Genomic DNA, 19,161 nt, shown 5'->3' on the forward strand with positions numbered 1-19,161 from the left:
ATTTTTCATCCCAGTGGGGTTGTTGTCTCTTTTACATATTCATCATATCCATTCTCATTATATTGTAGCAAAGCTTTACAATAATTATTGTCTGACGTTTGTGGTAACTTCCAGTCAAATTATACCCAGGGAAAGTGGAACTTGAATGGTTGGCATGTTGATTTTTATTGTGAACAGTTATTGTACATAAAGTCGAACCTGTTTTAGCTACCACCTATATTAAGAAATAACCTGTCTTAACAGAGTATGCATGAAACATACTAAGTAAAATTAACCTGTATGAAAAGATCATCTGTCTAATGTGACTATCATTCTACTGAGCAGTATAGAAATTACTTCAGTTTAGAGCATCACTGTAGTGTTTGCCATTTGATCATAATCTTACTTCATAAGAGGTTGGAATTCTGTTCATCTATACAGGGTCGCACCAAGTAAGAAAATACCTTGCAAGCCAACCTCCAGAATTTACAGGAGTCGAGTTTACTTGTTACTGGTTCATGATTGATTGTAACCAGGCTTAAAAGGCAATAACCAACATTATTAAGCAGTTTAAGAATTTATTTTCAACTGAAACAAATTATACATGCATAAGGAATGTAATCCGCCCTGAGTAAAAAAATATAATAATACAAGCGAAAAAAGTCATTCAACAGAACATGTAAACAAAGTAGATTCATATTGGTAAGCTTGATCCATAATTATGTTAATAAATAAATACATGAAAAACAAATGGATGTCATGAAGAGATACAAATGAACTGTTGGTTTGATTATAAACTCAATTATCACAAAAAGCACAAAACATAAGCCATTTAAAGAAGAAATAAATATCCATTACACAACTGTATTATCGTTCTGACATTACAGTGTTGATCAACAGAAATTTTATATCAGGTTAGTCCAACTGTTTTATACGGCATGCAATTAAACTAACTTGAACTTAAAATAAAAAATTGTGAATTAAAATCTACTTCGGTTTTATGTAACTGAAATCAGTTTATTTCCAGATCTACCGGTATTTATTTTCAAAACAAAATATTATTAATGTATGACATCTGACAAGATAAATATTACTCATCCTCCAAAGTTATAAATTCTAAATTCAATCAATGTACAAAACTCCCTGTACATTAGTGCAATAACATTTATGTAGATTTAACTTGAATACTCCAAAATCTCATGTACATACAAGTAAAACAAATCAGATCCTTTTTATTAAATCTCATAGAAAATACCTCTCCTTCTTCTACCTTGCTTAAGCCCTTTGAAAATAGCCCTTAGTATTAATGCAGAAAAATATGACATCCTAAATACTACAATAAATTGTATATTGTAACATTGCTAAATATATAGGAGTATAAGACTTCAGAAATGACTGTTGGCTAATTGGTCAAATTTTGATTAAAAAAAATTGAATTAGTACAGGTTCACCCATGAACCACACAGCAGTTGTTATGTCGGACTGTCCATGGTCTTTATCACTTTCTTAATACTATAATTGCATCCCAAATTATCCAAATCAATGTGATTAGAGAACAAGTTTAATTCATGTAGAGGCAAAACTGCTTCATTGAATCAGTAATAAAAAAATACAGACTGGAAATATTTTTTTTCAATATAAAGTATCTAAACTTATCTAATTACATTACCTATGTTAAATACAGAATGTGACTTCCTAAATTATTTTCAATGATTTAAGAAACAGTTCTACAAAAAGATTGACTAATGAAATTTTTTTTTCATTTTAGGGTGTTTTAGGTGAACCTGTAGAGATATTCATTCCTCAGTCAGAATTGTTAATTTGAGGTAATTGGTTACTGCAAATTCCAAGAATTCCTGTGACATTCATTTCACATATTGCAATTCAGTAACTCAATGCATATTTATTTTTACTTTATAAAGAAAAATTAATTATTTCATTTGCGAAAAAATACTAAGATGCAGTTGAAAGATTTAGATCAGACACTTGTGATATTATGACCAACAATACAAATACTGCAATAAATTCAGAATGAACATAAATAATCTGTTTAAAAAACTAACAGAATCAAGCATTAAATATCAGTTTGAACATTTTAAAATTCAGGCAGATATCGGAAATCAAAATAACAGCAAATGTTGTTTTCAAAACCAGATGTACAACATTCAAAATGAACATTGTCATTCTGATCTAGATGTCAACAAACAAATCCTCTTTACTTAATAATCTACAATCTTCATTTGGCTAAATACATTCATAATACACTAACATTTAGGACATGTGATTAAAGGCAAGGACAAGCATACTTAGTGGAACATTAGTTGCCATTTTACAATTATTGTTATCACTAAAAAACACTATGTAACACAGCATACACACGTACAATGTATTCCATACCCACATATGATGTAACTAATGGATTACAATACCATGTATGATACTTCACATTGCCAATATAATGATTACTAAGTTTGCAAAACATACTGGACAATATACTGGCACTAGTACATGAATTCAGATACATTTATAGATCAAGGAAGCTTAGTAAAACAATATCATGTAAAGAGTAGCATGTAAAGGCTGTCAGATCTATCAGAATTTATAACAAAAATACAACAATAATGCCAATTCCACAAAAAATGTTGATTTGGAACATGAAAAAAAAATGATAAATTAGGCTGACTGAGAATAATAACATCTTTACATTTGATTAAGACCCTGTATCATCAGTTGAGTGTGAAAGTAAGCCTCAATTACAAATAAGCACTAAAGAGAAACTGATCACAACAATCAGCTGACAGCAATGATAAAGTGCTGATGTATATATTGCGACACTAAAGTGTTGATTTACAGTCTTTGACATTGCACATGGACCACTTAAAGCCATAACAGGTACCTGGCACATTAAGGCCAGCACTGGCACATTTTGGAATTCCTGTGATTGGAAAAAGTTTTGTGTTCAGCCTGTATCTTCCTCAACCCAGGCTACAATCTGTCCTTCCCAGCCTGGTACCTTATCATCATCACTCATTACCTAGAAATGAAGGAAACACAATTAATATTACTATAACTTTATTTCAATAAATATATGTACATATTATTGGAACATTTACTCAAGTCAAGTCTGTTAATTTCAAGCTTTGAGAGATTAATTCAAAAATCTGACCCTATACATATTTGCCAGTAACAACAACTGAAATCTTGTGTGATACTGTGAACAAAAAATAATACATTAATTCCATTCAACACCTCTTACATTAAAAAGTCTTGTTTATATCAATACTAGTATTGTCTGGTTTTGAGTTTTTATATAAGCAATATAAATACCAGCCTTTTTTGTAGTGACATCAAATATTATATGACTTAACCATGACCTGTGTTGGTATCATTTATTTTTAAACCATGAGAGACTAAACAATTGATTTCTTATCCCTAAAGATTACAGCTCATTCCTTAGGCCAAAACAAATTATAGTCTTGTTTCCTGCTATCAACAAGGGTAGTAAGTAGGGAAATTACGTTTTATATATATATATATATATATATATATATATATCTATCTATCTATCTATCTATATCTATCTATATCTATATCTATATCTATATCTATATCTATATCTCTATCTATCTATCTATCTATCTATCTATCTATCTATATATATATATTTATATTACATTGAGTTAATAATAGTGAAACAATCTAGAATCTAACAGTGCTCGAGCCAAAATGGCCATAAATGTTTAGGGTAGGCACAAAAAGCTAAAGTAGGTAGGGTAGCAGGAAACATACATATTATTATTTTTGCCTTATCTAAATTTCAAATCTACTTTTACAAGTACATACCTCTTCTTTTACAGTACCAAATTCCTGGTCTAATGCTTTGAATGAATATCTGAAGTTTCCCTTCACATTGATGTGATCTTTAAAGTCTTTTAATGTTATTTCTCCTAATCTAAAACAAAAATATAAAAAAAAGGTAAAGCATTTTTCTCCTGTATGTAGGTGACATTAATGAAGAAAACATCTTATAATTCATATCAAAACAAAAGATTTTAAAGAGATGTCTCATCAATAAGATGACATTGTCAATACACTTGGGAAGACATCACATAGAATTTTATACATAATGACATCATAGTGAAGTTGTTTTAGCCTTAGTAAATCTGGTATCTTTAATACAGATAATGCATCCTGTTTCATTATGTTGTATAAAATACAAATAGATCTGCAACTCAGCAGGTGTTTCTATAAAAGTAGAGGACATTTGCCCTACCAAAGCACCTGGTCCATGCTCCCAGTTTTTAGTAAAGTATGGATTGCATTTACTTTTGTTTCTTTGTACATGTTATTTTGGAAATTTCATGATCTTGTTGTTTGTGTATACTTTCCCTTTCTACTCTATTCTTGTATCCTTTTGATTACCACTCAAATCTTGTTTCTCTTGATTATACCTTCATACATGTATATTGAACAGATTATTTGGTGTAGAACATACCCTTTCCTATAATTAATTTGCAGTAGTATAGTAGCAACTTACCGTTTCTGTATTGTGCACATACAGGGATTAACAGTTTTATCAGTAAAATATAGCACTTTTGTTGTAGGTTGTGGATTTAACTGTTTAGTTCTAGGATTGTCTAACTGATTTACTGTAAAACCTGAAAGTCAACATAGAAACATAGCTTTCAGTTTTAGTTAAAACATTAACAGACAAATATCATTGTCTTGTCCTCAGTAAACAATTCTTTATTGTAATTGCAATATGATTAATGCATATAGTCAATGGAACATGAAAAATAGTGGTATTCCATGCTTCCTTCCACTAGAGATATGACAACATCTGATAAATTGGCATAAAGGATTTCAGGTAAGCTGAAGTTGATACCAAGATCTAAAAACAAACTTTTCACAAAATCCTACTACATTTGACAAGATATACAAGACTCCCAAACTCAACAGCCTTCCATGACTGATACCTGAGCCATTATACTTTGGTACTAATATATGACCTATCACACGTTTGCTTTGCTCTTGTTTCATTCATTTTTTTTTTGTTGTTCATACTTATTTACATAAGTCATATATAACATAATAAAAAGTCATTCATGCAAAAGATAAGAATAAAATGTCCAATACCAGAAGGAATTGATGAGTATAGTCTTATGAAACAGTTGTGCACATAACCAATAAATACATAAGAATAGGATGTCCAATACCACAAAGATTTGACAGGTATAGTTTTAGGAAACATTTGTGTACATAACCAATAAATATATGGTGCAACAACAAATCCCCCATGCCAACGTAAACCTTTAAAGATAACACCAAATATCCAAACAGTGCTACCATCACAACACTCACTTGGTTGACTACCTGGTATTGAGGTTATAGGTGACCGTCGAACATCTCCTGTTGAATCAAAGTTCAGCCGTCGTGATGCTGTGTGGTCATATGGACTCTGAAACAGAGAGGAATCAACTCAAAATAAAGAAAAATAATCAAAAGTAGATGATCAATTCTAATTTAGAAGAAGTAGAAAAAAACATTTTTTTTTCATTTTTAAGGCAGATGACCCTGAATTTAAAGAACCAAATGTAGAATTTTGTCTTAAAGATTCTTCAAACTGCAAATAACATGAAATAAATATTTTTTTCAAGGTAAAGTTTCTTCAGTCATTATCACAACAACTAAGGAAAGTATTCCTATTAACAAAGATGCTAAGACTTTTTTCCTTGAAACTGATTGGCTTTTTACCTTTCAATAAATAACCATCATTTAAAAAATTATGTTTTGTTCGTACTTTTACTTGATCTTGACTAAGTAAACAAGCCCTATTAAATAAACTGAGCCAAAACTTACTGGACCATTAGAGACAGTATTGAGGTTATTAGGTTGGGAAGGCTGTAATCTGTCTAATAATGAACACACAAAATGTTCCACAGAGTCCAGTTTGTGTTGTTGTGGATCTGTGGTCTTAAAATTAAGGCGTAGACTGTGTATGGCATCTCGTACTTGACTCAAATCTTCACCAGGCTGTATATAAGATAGAAAATTATAAATTAATCACTAATCTTACTTGGGATATGAGATTTGTTGTTACAAATTTTACTTGTCAGCTATTCTTTAATTTTCTGCAAGTTAACATAGTAAATATAAAAACAACAATGTAATTCAAAATTCCCATAGGTTTTTCCTTCTTTAATAATCATGACATTTTACTCTTAAAGACCATACATAAGTTAGCGAGATAAATGCATGTAATTGCACATATTACATAATTTTGAGGCTAATTATCTCCCCTAGACCTCTGGCTATTTGCATATTTGTAAATGCTTGGTAAATTTATTATACATGTATAAATGTAGAACACTATCCAAAAAAGAATAGAAGACTTTTCCCAGTAATTCACCAATACAATTTCAACCAGTTAAAGACCTGTCATGGTATCCAAAACAAATCAGTGCTCTCTTTTCAAACACAAACTATAAGTCCAAATAAACTTACAACTCCAGAAGGAGTTCCATCCCTCTGGTAAGGCTCTCCTGTCTGTAATATTTTCCCTTCTAATTTGGCCATTCTTTTATCTTGAGATGCAACTCTGGCTGATAAAGTGGCCTGAAATATATTATAAAATTAAGTCATCAAATATACTCTGATTTACAGTCGAATCTCGTTAAGTCAAAGTCAAAGGGAGGATGCAAAAATGTTCAAGTTATCGGAGGTTCGAGTAATCCGAGGCCAAGGATAAACCGGATATACTAGTAGTTTGGTCCATGATTGTTTCTGTAGTTACATCATTTGTTGTGCTTGTACATGTACATGTACTTCACTTTAAACGGTACTTCCTAATGTCAAGCGTTTCATATCAAAAGATATTTTTTGTATGGTGTATATCATGTCTGAAATACTGAACGGCACCGAGTGTTTTAGTGAAATTTCCTTTTTATTTTTTCTATATCAAAAACTTCATAGTTCATAACATGCTGCTTTGTTTGATTCACAATCAGGAGTATCGTCAAACCATGTGCTCTACAATATTACGATAAAATTTTAAATTCACTAGCGGAACGAACGTAGTCGTTGAAATACCCAAACTATTGTCTGTTTGATGTTTCATTAAATAGTCAGATACCATTACAATTCATCTGTATTTTTTTATAAAATTTTTCAAAATATCAAAATATCCGATATCACTGTTAGTGTAAATTCCCACATGTTATTAATAAAGTTCATATCTTTTAACAACACATGCAATTTTAAATTAATTAAATAAAGAAATCGGACCATAAAGAGTGTCAACAATTTTAAAAGCCACGCTAACTGTTGTTAAAACACACTTCGATCATGGTTTGTAATAAAGCAATCAGATTTCTGACTAATTAGTTGACTTCGAGACATCAGGATTAATTAACCTTGAAGTCCTATCGAGGGGACTGATTGATTACCTCGAGTTATCCGAGGTTTCAATTCAACCGAGTCATCCGAGGTAAAATTGTATTGGAGTAAGAGGATTTTGCTGGGACTTCGTAATTAGTTCGAGTTATCCGAGATTTCGACTAATTCGAGTTTGACACATCGAGGTTCGACTGTATTTGTAAACAGTGTATAACACAAACATTAACAATATGAAGATAAGTCCATTCTTGTGTTCAACTTCTCACTTATTTGGGGAAAAGACATTTCACTTAAATAAAATATTACAGTTACATGCCAGATGAAAAGTTTTGGTAATTAGATATACAGTTGAATCTTTCTTAGCCATCACCTGTTTTCAGCCATAACCTGTTTTTACATATTATGATTAAAATGCCTCTATAAAGAACATATTATGTTCAATAAATGTGTCAAACTGTCTATTTTGCTCTCCCTAGTAAGGTCACTCAAGATAATTTTGACTGTTCTTTTCAGTAGATCAAGTATAACTCAATAATCACAATTAATTCTCACCCCTCTTTCTCCCACCACACGTAATCTCTCATGAAGATCTGCTATTTGTTGTTTAAGGGCACGTGTAACCGATTCTTTCTCTTGTAATGTTAGCTGTATATCATGATGAAGCTGGTCAACTTTCTGGTCCCTCCTGGCTATCTCTTTCTGTAATCATAAACAAAATGCTTTATTCAAGAACCAAGGCATGACATGTCACACACATATGAAATACAAGTAAGTATATCATTCATGTTTTCAAAAAGCATATAACCTTGTTTTTATGTCATGTAATCTAACTAACATCTTCAAATTCAGCAATCCTCAACTCATTTTTATCTATTGTTCTTACTTCCTAAGATCAGTTTTAAGTTTTAATGACTTGTCTAACATCAAATTTATAGAACTTGCAATATTTTTTTTACACACTTACTTAATGGTTATGGATAAACTTAACTACAATCTTACTTCCAATTTCTAAGCTTGCACTATAACTAGTTATGTTTATGAACAAAATCTACAGTCATTCAGAATTTGCTTGATATTTATGATCAGAACCCTTTAAAATTACATGTAGATACCTCTGTCTAAAACATAATCATACTTACTCTCAAATCAGATATTGTTTTGTCTCTCTCATAAATCTTCATTTTTAATTCACCCTGCAAAAAAGCAACAACAATGAATTATCCCCCTTTGCAGTTCTTAAAGAAATTGTATGCATTTTAAAAATTTTTCAATGACTGTTCCTCACTTTATCAACTAGGAAATACACACTTTCCATTGCGTAGATTGAAAAACATAACTTTACTTATTATTGATCTTTTATAACAAATATTTTCAATAAGAACACTTCAAGGTCTAGTTATGTCAGACATAATGTTGTTTTAAAGCATTTCAATACATTTTTTTTTTTAAATTGAGGGTCACCTAAGAACTTTTCCACAATTAAGGAAATATCTACTGAAAACTAAAAATACAAATAATTGTAACTAAAATCATTCTTTACTGTACAAAATTCTTGTGACTTAGAGATATTAAAGGGTAAAATTACCTTTTCAGACTCTAATGACTGTTTTTCAAAATCTCTGCGTAGAAGTTCAGCCTTTAACTGAGACAGTTTTTCTTCCTGGTCTGACATTCTTTGTTGTAGTCCAGACTTAGTACCCTGTAAGTGTAAACAATCATTCTTTGTCCGAGACAAGTCCTCCCGTAAATCTGTACATACTTCCTGTACCTGTATCAACTGGTTCTCTAATACTACCTGTAAAAAGATGTGGAATATGTTATCTATGTCTACAATTGTGATGATTACAAAGTTAAATACACCATGGGTGTTCCAACTCAAATACAAAGAGGAGTATGAGAACACAGAGATAGAAAAGGCAACAATAGAGAATTTTATTCCTCTGTTGATTTTGGATGAGGATACTTGGTGTGTGACATGTATCAAAACCATATAGCTTGATTACTCTACTATCAAATACCTTAAAATGGGTAGATAAAAAAAGTTATAATAGAAAAACTAGAATACCGGTACAAGCAACTGGAAATCTGACTAGCCTTCGTTATGTGAAAATAAAGCATTGACATTTTTTATTTTATATTTTTTTTTGCTGCAAAACCATTTGTTGAGGTTGAGTTCCTATAAAAGAAATAAATATGCTTAAAGTTTTGGGAGACTCATAAGAAAAAATTCTGACCTGTTCTAACAATTGACTCTATCAATCAATCAACATCTAAGAATTACTAGCTGATAAACAACTTGAATTTTATGCTATTTTAGTTTCAGTCATTACGTGGTAGTTCTTTGCATTCTTTAAAACACAATTGGACTATTCAATCAGCTCAAAACAAACATTTATATGTAATGTAAAACGTGTTAACCATTTCTATATCACCCTTCCACTATGACAACACATATAAATGTTAAGTCCTTACCACTTGTTCAGCAGGAGATGAGCCTGGTATTACTTGTTTAGGAGTATCTTCAGCACCATCAGGGGGTTCACCACTAAGTAACTATAAAACAGAAGTATTATTTTAAACAGATGTACAAGTTATAGGATGATTCACCTTCATAAAATCATGTATATTATTATGTTAATGTATAATTCAGTAAAAAGCAATAAATATGCCCATCAACGTTTTGTTTTTACATCATGTTTTTGTTTCAAAAGGGTGTTTATAAAAGATTAATTTCAGGTTTTATATCATACAAATAAATTACTAAAACAATCTAAAACTAGGCTTCATAATATAACTGTCATATCTGTATAGTTTACTAAAATGACAGCATACATGATCCCTTCTCAAGGTAAGAAATATTCAGTAAGTACAAGACAATTCAATAGGATCATGACTTAAAGCACAATTTATAGATTCTCCTTCAGTCTTGAGGGGATTACAAGATTTCTCCAATCGAGATAGTTACATTTTAGAATTCAACCCACGAGCTTCAGCAAATGGATTAAATTTAAAATTTAATTATTGAGAGTGGAGAAATCTTGTAATCCCCGAGAGCTTGTCCCATGAAATCTGTAGAAAACTTGGAAATGTAAAATGGCAGGAAAATTCTCCCCAAATTTAGTCACTATCCAGTGGTTAAAAAGATAACTACTTAGAAATTTAGAAAATTCCGTAAATGATACTTTGAATCAACTCCAATATTCAAACGTTCATTAACCTACCAGATCTTGTAGTTTGAGCAGTTCCTGTCTGGTATTAGACATGGTATCAGATAGTTCTAAGTACTCCTGTAGTAAATCCTCATACTGGGCTCTATCTACAGTGTTATTACCGCTGTCTTCTAACTCTGTACCACTGTCCTTAGCTACAACAATCAAACTTATCAATCAGAATTTATCCTTTAAAACAAGTCGTTCTAAAAGTAATATTCACCTCATTTATATTTAATTGGAAATAGAAAAAAAAAATTAGAAAATGAGTTATAATATAAAAACACTTGTAGGAGACCAGCTAAAATATGTGCAGTTGTTCATAAATGTGAAAAGAAAGAAAAAAACTTGATCAAAGATATCGTACAGATTTGCATAGATTAAAAATACAAATTGGCTGCATGGAAGCTTTCTTGTCATGACAACCTTTCCATTCATTAAAAGTAATCATAAATTAACAAATCCTCAGGCTCAGTTCTTTTTCCTCCTATAGTAGATTAAACATACAGGCAGACAGACATCCAACAGAATAAGAGGGCATACCAAGCTTATTGATCCTAGACCTGTATTTCGTATATGAAATGGCAATACTAAGTGAATAAAGTCTCCACTATTTTCACCACAAATGGTATTACCATAAACTTGGTCTATCGATTTACTCTTTGAAAGACGATTATCTTTAGGACTGGATGTATCAGTTATTCCAGGACTAAACCTAGCTGAGGACTGTGGACTTTTATCAGCACTTGCTCCATCTCCATCATCTCGACTGAAAACCCGGGTTCTATCACAGTTAAAGCTTGGATCAGAGTCACTGAAATGGTCTGAACTACTGCCCTCGTGATATGTCCGCCTAAAAATAAAATCAAATTAAAGTATATCGAAAGATGGGCTTATCTTCATATCTACAATCATAACAACTGCTATGATTTGTACTCATTGATTTTAAGTACATGGAAAAGAACATGTATTAGAATACATGAATGATGACTGAGTAGAACATTATACATCACAAAGGTACAGCTATCAGATGACCAGAACTAAAACAATTTGTATATTCAATGCCTAGGTCATAATAGGACATATGATATACAGTGTTTTAAGATTTTTCAGAAATTGTGGTTTCCTCGGGAAAAATGCATATAAAATCAATTTTCCCACAGCTAATGACTGCTTTCCAAACAAAACAAATCCTTAGAGCATATGAAGTTTTCAACTTGCCACGGGATGGTGTAATTAATTACCTAACTTTCCCTGACCCAATGCCGCTTGCCCCGGGTAATGGGAAATAGGAATCCTGAAACACTGACATAAACAAAATATATGAACTAAATACCCAACTTATGTTTGTTTCAGTAACCAGAAAACATACCATAAGTTTTAAAATTAAAGTACAAAGAAGACCAGATGAAAGCAGGTTGAAGTTGTACAAAGACACAACAAGGTCTGGAAGTACTTTGAAGACAGGACATTAAGGAACCATGCTATAACAACAGGCAGACTTTGATACTCAAGACTTCATTATTGGTACCCAAAATGTTTTAAAAATACCAATCTAACATATTGATATCCTTGCTTATTAGTATAAATGACATTTATCATAGATAAATTCCATATTCCTATTACCTGTATCTCAGGTTTCAGGTCAGTATGAACTATTTCAACGCAAATAAAGTCTAAATACAAGGTTTATGTCGAAACTATTCACTTGGTAATGAGCCAGTAAAAACTTAGAAAAGTTTTCTATTATCAGAGTAGAATTTGATGAAGAGAAGATAACAGTCTGTTTAATTATCCTTCCAATGCCCTTGGTTACACTTATACCACTGAAATTCATTAACAAATGCTGTTATAAATAAAGATCTACATGTACATGTTTCTCATTCATGACAGAAATAGACTTACGAATCTGATGATTCACTCTGCATCCCTTAAGTTCTTATGATAAATATCTAAGGTTATATAAGGAACCAGAGACAAAGTATAAATGGAGACAATTTTTCTGTGGTCCCACCTAAAACCATTATTACAGTGTCATACTTACAGTCTCAGGAGATAGCCAAACATGATGAACTACTATATAATAACTATGTTATGAATTAACAGGTGTATAATTTACCTGAACTGGACAGGTATGTGAAAAAGTATACACCCTGCATCCTTTGACAAGTAAAAATGATCAAATCAAGTTCCACTTGACTGATTACAGAAGTAAATATTTTTATTTACCCACCGGGCTTCAGTTGTTTTAAACAATAGTATGCTTATGTTACCCAGATGGGACTAGGTTTTAATCAAGTTTATGTACATATAGGGTCACTCCACTGTATGTCAAAGCGAAATAAAATATTTCATGCTTCATTCAACACACATCACTAAAAAGTAGGCTTATAGAATCACAACTTGCTTCTGTTTTAACACAAATTTGACAACTGTAAACTTAGTTGAGACACTTGAAAAACTTGTGTGTCCAAAATTTGTTAATCTCATTTACATGATATTTGATACAAGTACATGTAAAAAAAGTGTGTATAATACCAGAGACACCCTTAAAAAACATAAAATTGCTAACCGCACTTCCTTTAAATATTTGAAAGCTAACTATAGCTTTATATGAAATGAAAAAAAAACTTAAACCAGTTATTATTTAAAACTACACAGCAATGATCTACTTTTATAAGTAGGCTACATAAAAGGTACATATACTTCGATCTAATCACTGAAACTATTCAATTCTTTACCTTAAAGGAATTAAGTCCATGTGAGACCCCTGATTTCCTTTCCACATCTTTAGAAACATTTGAAACAATCCCGAACACATGAATCTCATTGTAAACCACAAACTTAGAAGAAAGAAAACCACAAAATACTCGGACAAAAAAACTCTGAAATTCCACAATTATCATAAAATGCATTGCCCAGCTTAGCAACTTGCCAAAAGTTATACCATCCTAAACAGACTGCACATGCATACAACATAAGATCATCATGAAGTTGTTAATTGTGCATGCATGACATGATTAATAAACTACTAAGCTTACCAAACTCGACACATGTATCTATCAATGCTGTACATCACTACATCATACAGGTACATGTAATCAGATTAAAGAAATCTCATTATCCTTAGGGTTCAGATAATAGTAAAAGCCATAGACAGTCAGATCATCCATTAAAATACTGAAGTATCTCATCCATCTGTCCAAAACACTACACCGCCTCCTTCAGGTAAATGAACTCATCCTTGAAAAGATCTCTAATAGATCAAGAACACTCCACAAAGATTTAAAAGGGGTAATGGGAGTTGCAGCAACAACAATTTCCAAAATTGTGATTGAAGACAATGATCACTGTGGTAATCCTATTTGGTTATTAGGTCTGTCCTTTCAGAAATCAATTACAATTCAAACTCTCTCACCATTAAACAGGGTAATTCAATACTCCCATATCTGATAATACCTCTACAGTGACTGTATAGAAAATGAAACAAATACTTCAATAACATTGAACCAAATACTTCCAATTTATTTTACACTAAATAAATTATAGACATCAATGTCACCATCATTACATAGTGCTGGGGGAATTAATTCTATCTGGGTCATTATTCTACACATGTACATGTAAATGTTTAAGGCATCCACTTAAAAAATACATGTTTTAAATATGCAAAACCCAGGTCATGTTAGCAATAAGAAAAGGGATGACATGTTTATGGGAGTAGGAAAATAGAGGTATTCTATGAAAGTATTTCAAGTACTTTTTGAGACCTAAATTGCAACCAAAAGACATTGCTTTTTACATAAATTGCATTATTTTCTTATCAAGTCATATGACAGGAGACTCTATTCAATATTCACTTGTGCAGTAAGAGTCAAAGTTCAAACTTAGTTGTTATTTTTGAAGATAATTCTTCAATGTCATTAACAGTTACCTACCCTTACATTAAAATTCTAAGCACAAGTCCTTCACTTGTTAATCATGTATTTTGGTAACATATTTTCATCAAATACAATTTCTAAGACAAAAATATATAAATTTCTAGAATATGCAAAAAATACAGACCTGGATACAGCTACGACAAACCACATTTCCATTCAAACATTACAAACCATTGCAGGTATAACCCCATAATTAGCATGATAAATTATAAAATGTACATATCTTCCCACATTGTAAACATATGTGAACTCTGACCTTCAAATATATGTCAGTTTAATTTGTCATTTCAAAGACAAAAACTACCAGCACACATTTGTCACTGTTAATCAATCAAGAAATCAGATCAAATCTTAGTCGTGTATATTATCAGAATCATCTCAGGATTTAACAGAACATTAACAACCTGCCTTTCTGACCTTCCCGGCTGTAATTTTGAACTGTTCCACCAACAGACTTTTCACCTTGGTCAAGTCTTCATCTAACAATACCCTAACATATATTTTGACATGTATTTATGAGTGTAATGACTCTAACTGGACATAAACTATTCACTTGGCATGTTAACGTCACCTTAATGCCATTGTCAACAGCATTAACAATAATCTAACAAGAATGGACATCTTAATCAAATTAATTATCCATTTTAAAAATTCCAAACCTCAGATCTAAGAAATCTTACAATTTTAAAAGTTCTAGGAATGCATTTAGCTTGTCACTCACCACTACTCTAGAATTCTGTATCATGTATTAAACCCATCAAAGTATTGGGGCTGTAGATAAGAGCTGTAGATAAGAGGGGCAAGACAGATTAATGAGGCTGATTGGGATCACTGGAGTGGGTCAGAGAAACCTACAGATAAGGCACACACTTGTCTTGTAAAGTCATTATAACAGAGAGAATGTTCAGAATCAACTCAACTGGAACACAATAATTACTCCATGTCAATTAATTTAAATGGGAATCTTTTACACTTCATAGACTCCTGTAATTTATGATGCTCCTAACTGCATACCATCTGGTGTAAATAACAATTACAGATGTAAAGTCTAAACATGAGATACAGTGTACTTTCTATGTTATGATATTTCTTCCAACCAATAAAGTTATTGTACCTTATTTTCCTTGCCTTCGATGGCCCATGATGTGGTTCAAAAATATCCTTCTTCTATATACATGTATAAGGCTTAATTGAGAAGGTTTCTGTGTATCAATGGAATTCATTTACTACAATCGAAGTCAACCCAATACATAAATGAAAAGAAAATGATAATGCACCATAATTGCTCCATTATGTAGTACCAGTCACATAATATTTATGCTTTCCTCAATTAACAGTTTTCATCTTTCAAGTGCAAAAATATTTTCAAAGGGACTCAACATTTAAACTTCAAAGGAAGTAAAGTTGATATTCAAACATAATCATTGGCATGCTCAAACTCAATGGGAAGATAAATATCAAAAATCATTTTATCAAATTCAATAAATGCATATAGGTCGGCCATCTCATGAAATGTTCTGATACATTTAACTTGCATAAAAAGGTGAGCTGCTTGAAATACAGGTATAAAAGAATATCTATAATAACCAAAAAGAAAAATATCTTGTTTCTTACAGAAGAATTTTAGGTAGGTTTTGACAGATTATAAAATCATTTTACACCATAATGGAATAATAAGCCATGAAATTGGACTATCAAAGATGAATCATTAGAAGTCAACTGGTACATGTATCTTGGTATAGAATTAAAAGCTTTCAAGTTCACTGCCTTAAATGACAAGACCAGTAGTAGAACTAATATCAACCTTATACATCTCTGTACTATAATTAATACATCAAAATGATGATATTAGACATCCTCTCTTGTCAAAAAAGGTACAATTTTATTACCTTATTATAAAGCTAAATCCTTCAGCTCTCAATACACAGAATCAGTTTCATCTTTTGTTATGATTTGTTTGTTATTCATTACTTGAGATTTATATTGTGGTGACATGTGAGACCCTCAGGTACTTTTACAACTTTTTATCAGAACAAATTATCATTTTAACAGTCCTAGTACCCCATTATCATTACAATGGCCAGAGGAAATTCCCACAAATCAACACAGAAGCTAGATTTCTCTTTTCCAAATTCTCTTCTCAACATCTTTATTGCTGTTGTTGATAAATTCTATTTACATTTTCACATCAATTATGTTTTATGGTGATTTGAATGTAAATTGATATGGTGACAAGAGATAAGTGTCATTGCTGATTAATACAAGGTACAAGATCATCCATGTAATCCAAAAGATATTAATAAATATCTGATTACAAATGTTTCTCTATTAAGTATCCCATTCAAGCTGATTTCTAATTTTAGACATTTTTCATATAATTTGGCCTAAGGGATTTCCTCTTCACCTGTCAGTAACCCTAATTTAGAAGATTTTCATCAAAAGTCCTGACTTCTGACAGGATACAGAAGAGTTATTGATGCTATCAATATTTAATAGATTTGGGTTATTAATAAAGAGATGAAGAGTCACAACCTTTCTTTATAAATTTGAGCAGCATTTTCATGTAAAAACAAGTAATTACAAGTTACAATGGAGTTTATGGTTCTAGTAGCGCTTGTCATCAAATATCGTTTCTAAATCATATCATATTTATAATTTGTATGACAAGAAAAATATGTGTGTTATAAAAGCACATGCTACACAAGCTTGTATCACTTCTGAAAATGTGTTTACATTCCTTTTTATCAAAAATTCACTTCCATATTCAATGATAACTGGAACAAATGCATTCTTGGACACAATTTAAAGTAGTATATCCTTCACTGTGGCATAAAGACCAAAACAGACGATATTACAAATATATTATAATGAAGGCCAACTTTAAATAATTTTGTGGTTTTCAAACCCTCCATCACCTCTTTGAAAGGTGCATTACTACCAACAAATTAGGCCATGTAAATGAAACAAAATCAAAACTGAACCACTCACATTATTTTCTTGGAGCAATAAAAAAGTAAAAAAAAATGCCTCCCTCCCTGATTTATGTTAATAATGGTCTGATAAACAATATAGTAAGTATCAAAGATCTTTGTCATAGCTGTTAATGCAAACAATCACATCAGCATACAGACATAATTCTAATGTATGATTTGATAGGTCTTTACCTTCTATCACTAGAATTATAGGCAGATCTGTTCCTCCTGAAACTGTTACCAGCCTTAGCAGCATTCCTCCTTGCCTCTGCTAGGGCAGCTGATGCTCCCTACAATGTTTAGATATACACATGTGTAATTAATTTGTTAGAGTAGCATGAAAAAAATAAAATACCTTACATATGCATTGTTATTATGCAAGTTAATTCGGAAAATTCATGAGGAGAAACTCTGAAATGTATAGACTTTAAATTCGGAATATTGCAATATCTGCTAAATGTATGGTATAGTTTTCATAATTAGAGCATTAAAATTGGCTCACTGGATGAATAGGATTTGTTATCAATTGTAAAATATCCTTCCTGTGCAACATTTAAATAAACAAAAAATATAGACATAACCATTTCAGTAAAGTAAAAAGGAAAGTATAATTACATGTCCAAGCAGATATAAACTCATACAACTATCAATCAAAGTAGCAATAAAACTGATCATTCAGTGTTGTTTCTATGGTACAGTTACATAATTGTACAGTATCATAAAATAACATGTTTCAAGAAATAAATAGCATTTAAACATCAAATGAAGAAGCATTACAAGTTCATGTGTGAACCTCCATGTATGTACTGTAGATATTATCAAGGTGGTTAGGTAATACAGTATCAATACCTTCATTTGTACATGCTAGGTTCCAGAAATTTTGGACTGAAAAGGCCGGTCTGACCTATACTCAAGTTTATACGTATATGTATTCTAAGGCCAAGAAAAACAGTGCTGTGTTTCAAATAACATCACCAAGATTTTTTAAAACTAAAAGGTGTACTGGAAAATTTACGTCTTTTTACCAAGTCCTATCACAGTCGGATTACTGAAGACCGTATAATTTTTAGGCCTAAATAAGAAAATTGATGTTTTCCTTGATTATGATATCAATTATAACAGTATCAAATTAAATATACAACAATCTTTATTTCACTTGTAGTACCTAACAGTAAATGTATACCTGAGCTATACCAGCAATACTATTTCTTGTAGTATCTAACAGTAAATATATACCTGTGCTATACCAGCAATACTATTTCTTGTAGTACCTAACAGTAAGTGCATACCTGAGCTATACCAGCAATACTATTTCTTGTAGTACCTAACAGTAAGTGTATACCTGAGCTATACCAGCAATACTATTTCTTGTAGTACCTAACAGTAAGTGTATACCTGAGCTATACCAGCAATACTATTTCTTGTAGTATCTAACAGTAAGTGTATACCTGAGCTATACCAGCAATACTATTTCTTGTAGTACCTAACAGTAAGTGTATACCTGTGCTATACCAGCAATACTATTTCTTGTAGTACCTAACAGTAAGTGTATACCTGAGCTATACCAGCAATACTATTTCTTGTAGTACCTAACAGTAAGTGTATACCTGAGCTATACCAGCAATACTATTTCTAGTAGTACCTAACAGTAAGTGTATACCTGTG

General features: G+C 31.4%; 1 protein-coding gene across 5 annotated transcripts in view; it reads right to left on the minus strand.

Annotated features, from left to right (window-relative positions):
- Positions 1-537: 537 nt before the first annotated feature.
- The window catches only part of LOC148616366 (dixin-like), a 33,549-nt gene continuing 14,925 nt past the window's right edge, over positions 538-19,161 (minus strand). For 2 of the 5 annotated variants that reach the window (XM_088583317.1, XM_088583320.1), the window contains exons 5-17: positions 17,689-17,786; positions 11,219-11,436; positions 10,596-10,738; positions 9,847-9,927; positions 8,960-9,169; positions 8,514-8,567; positions 7,927-8,073; positions 6,484-6,594; positions 5,839-6,012; positions 5,353-5,437; positions 4,517-4,637; positions 3,823-3,931; positions 538-3,013 (exon numbers count right to left, since the gene is read on the minus strand). In XM_088583317.1, coding sequence (XP_088439443.1) covers positions 2,939-3,013; positions 3,823-3,931; positions 4,517-4,637; positions 5,353-5,437; positions 5,839-6,012; positions 6,484-6,594; positions 7,927-8,073; positions 8,514-8,567; positions 8,960-9,169; positions 9,847-9,927; positions 10,596-10,738; positions 11,219-11,436; positions 17,689-17,786 — 1,626 coding nt within the window. In that variant the 3' untranslated portion in view covers positions 538-2,938. Of the gene's footprint in view, positions 3,014-3,822; positions 3,932-4,516; positions 4,638-5,340; positions 5,438-5,838; positions 6,013-6,483; positions 6,595-7,926; positions 8,074-8,513; positions 8,568-8,959; positions 9,170-9,846; positions 9,928-10,595; positions 10,739-11,218; positions 11,437-17,688; positions 17,787-18,732; positions 18,799-19,161 lie in introns of those variants that run through there. The other 3 variants (XM_088583316.1, XM_088583318.1, XM_088583319.1) reach the window with 2 other exon arrangements.

This window comes from Perna viridis, chromosome 5, assembly GCF_037379345.1.
Source record: "Perna viridis isolate PV_CMFRI_1.1 ecotype Kerala chromosome 5, ASM3737934v1, whole genome shotgun sequence".
Taxonomy (NCBI): Eukaryota; Metazoa; Mollusca; class Bivalvia; order Mytilida; family Mytilidae; genus Perna; species Perna viridis.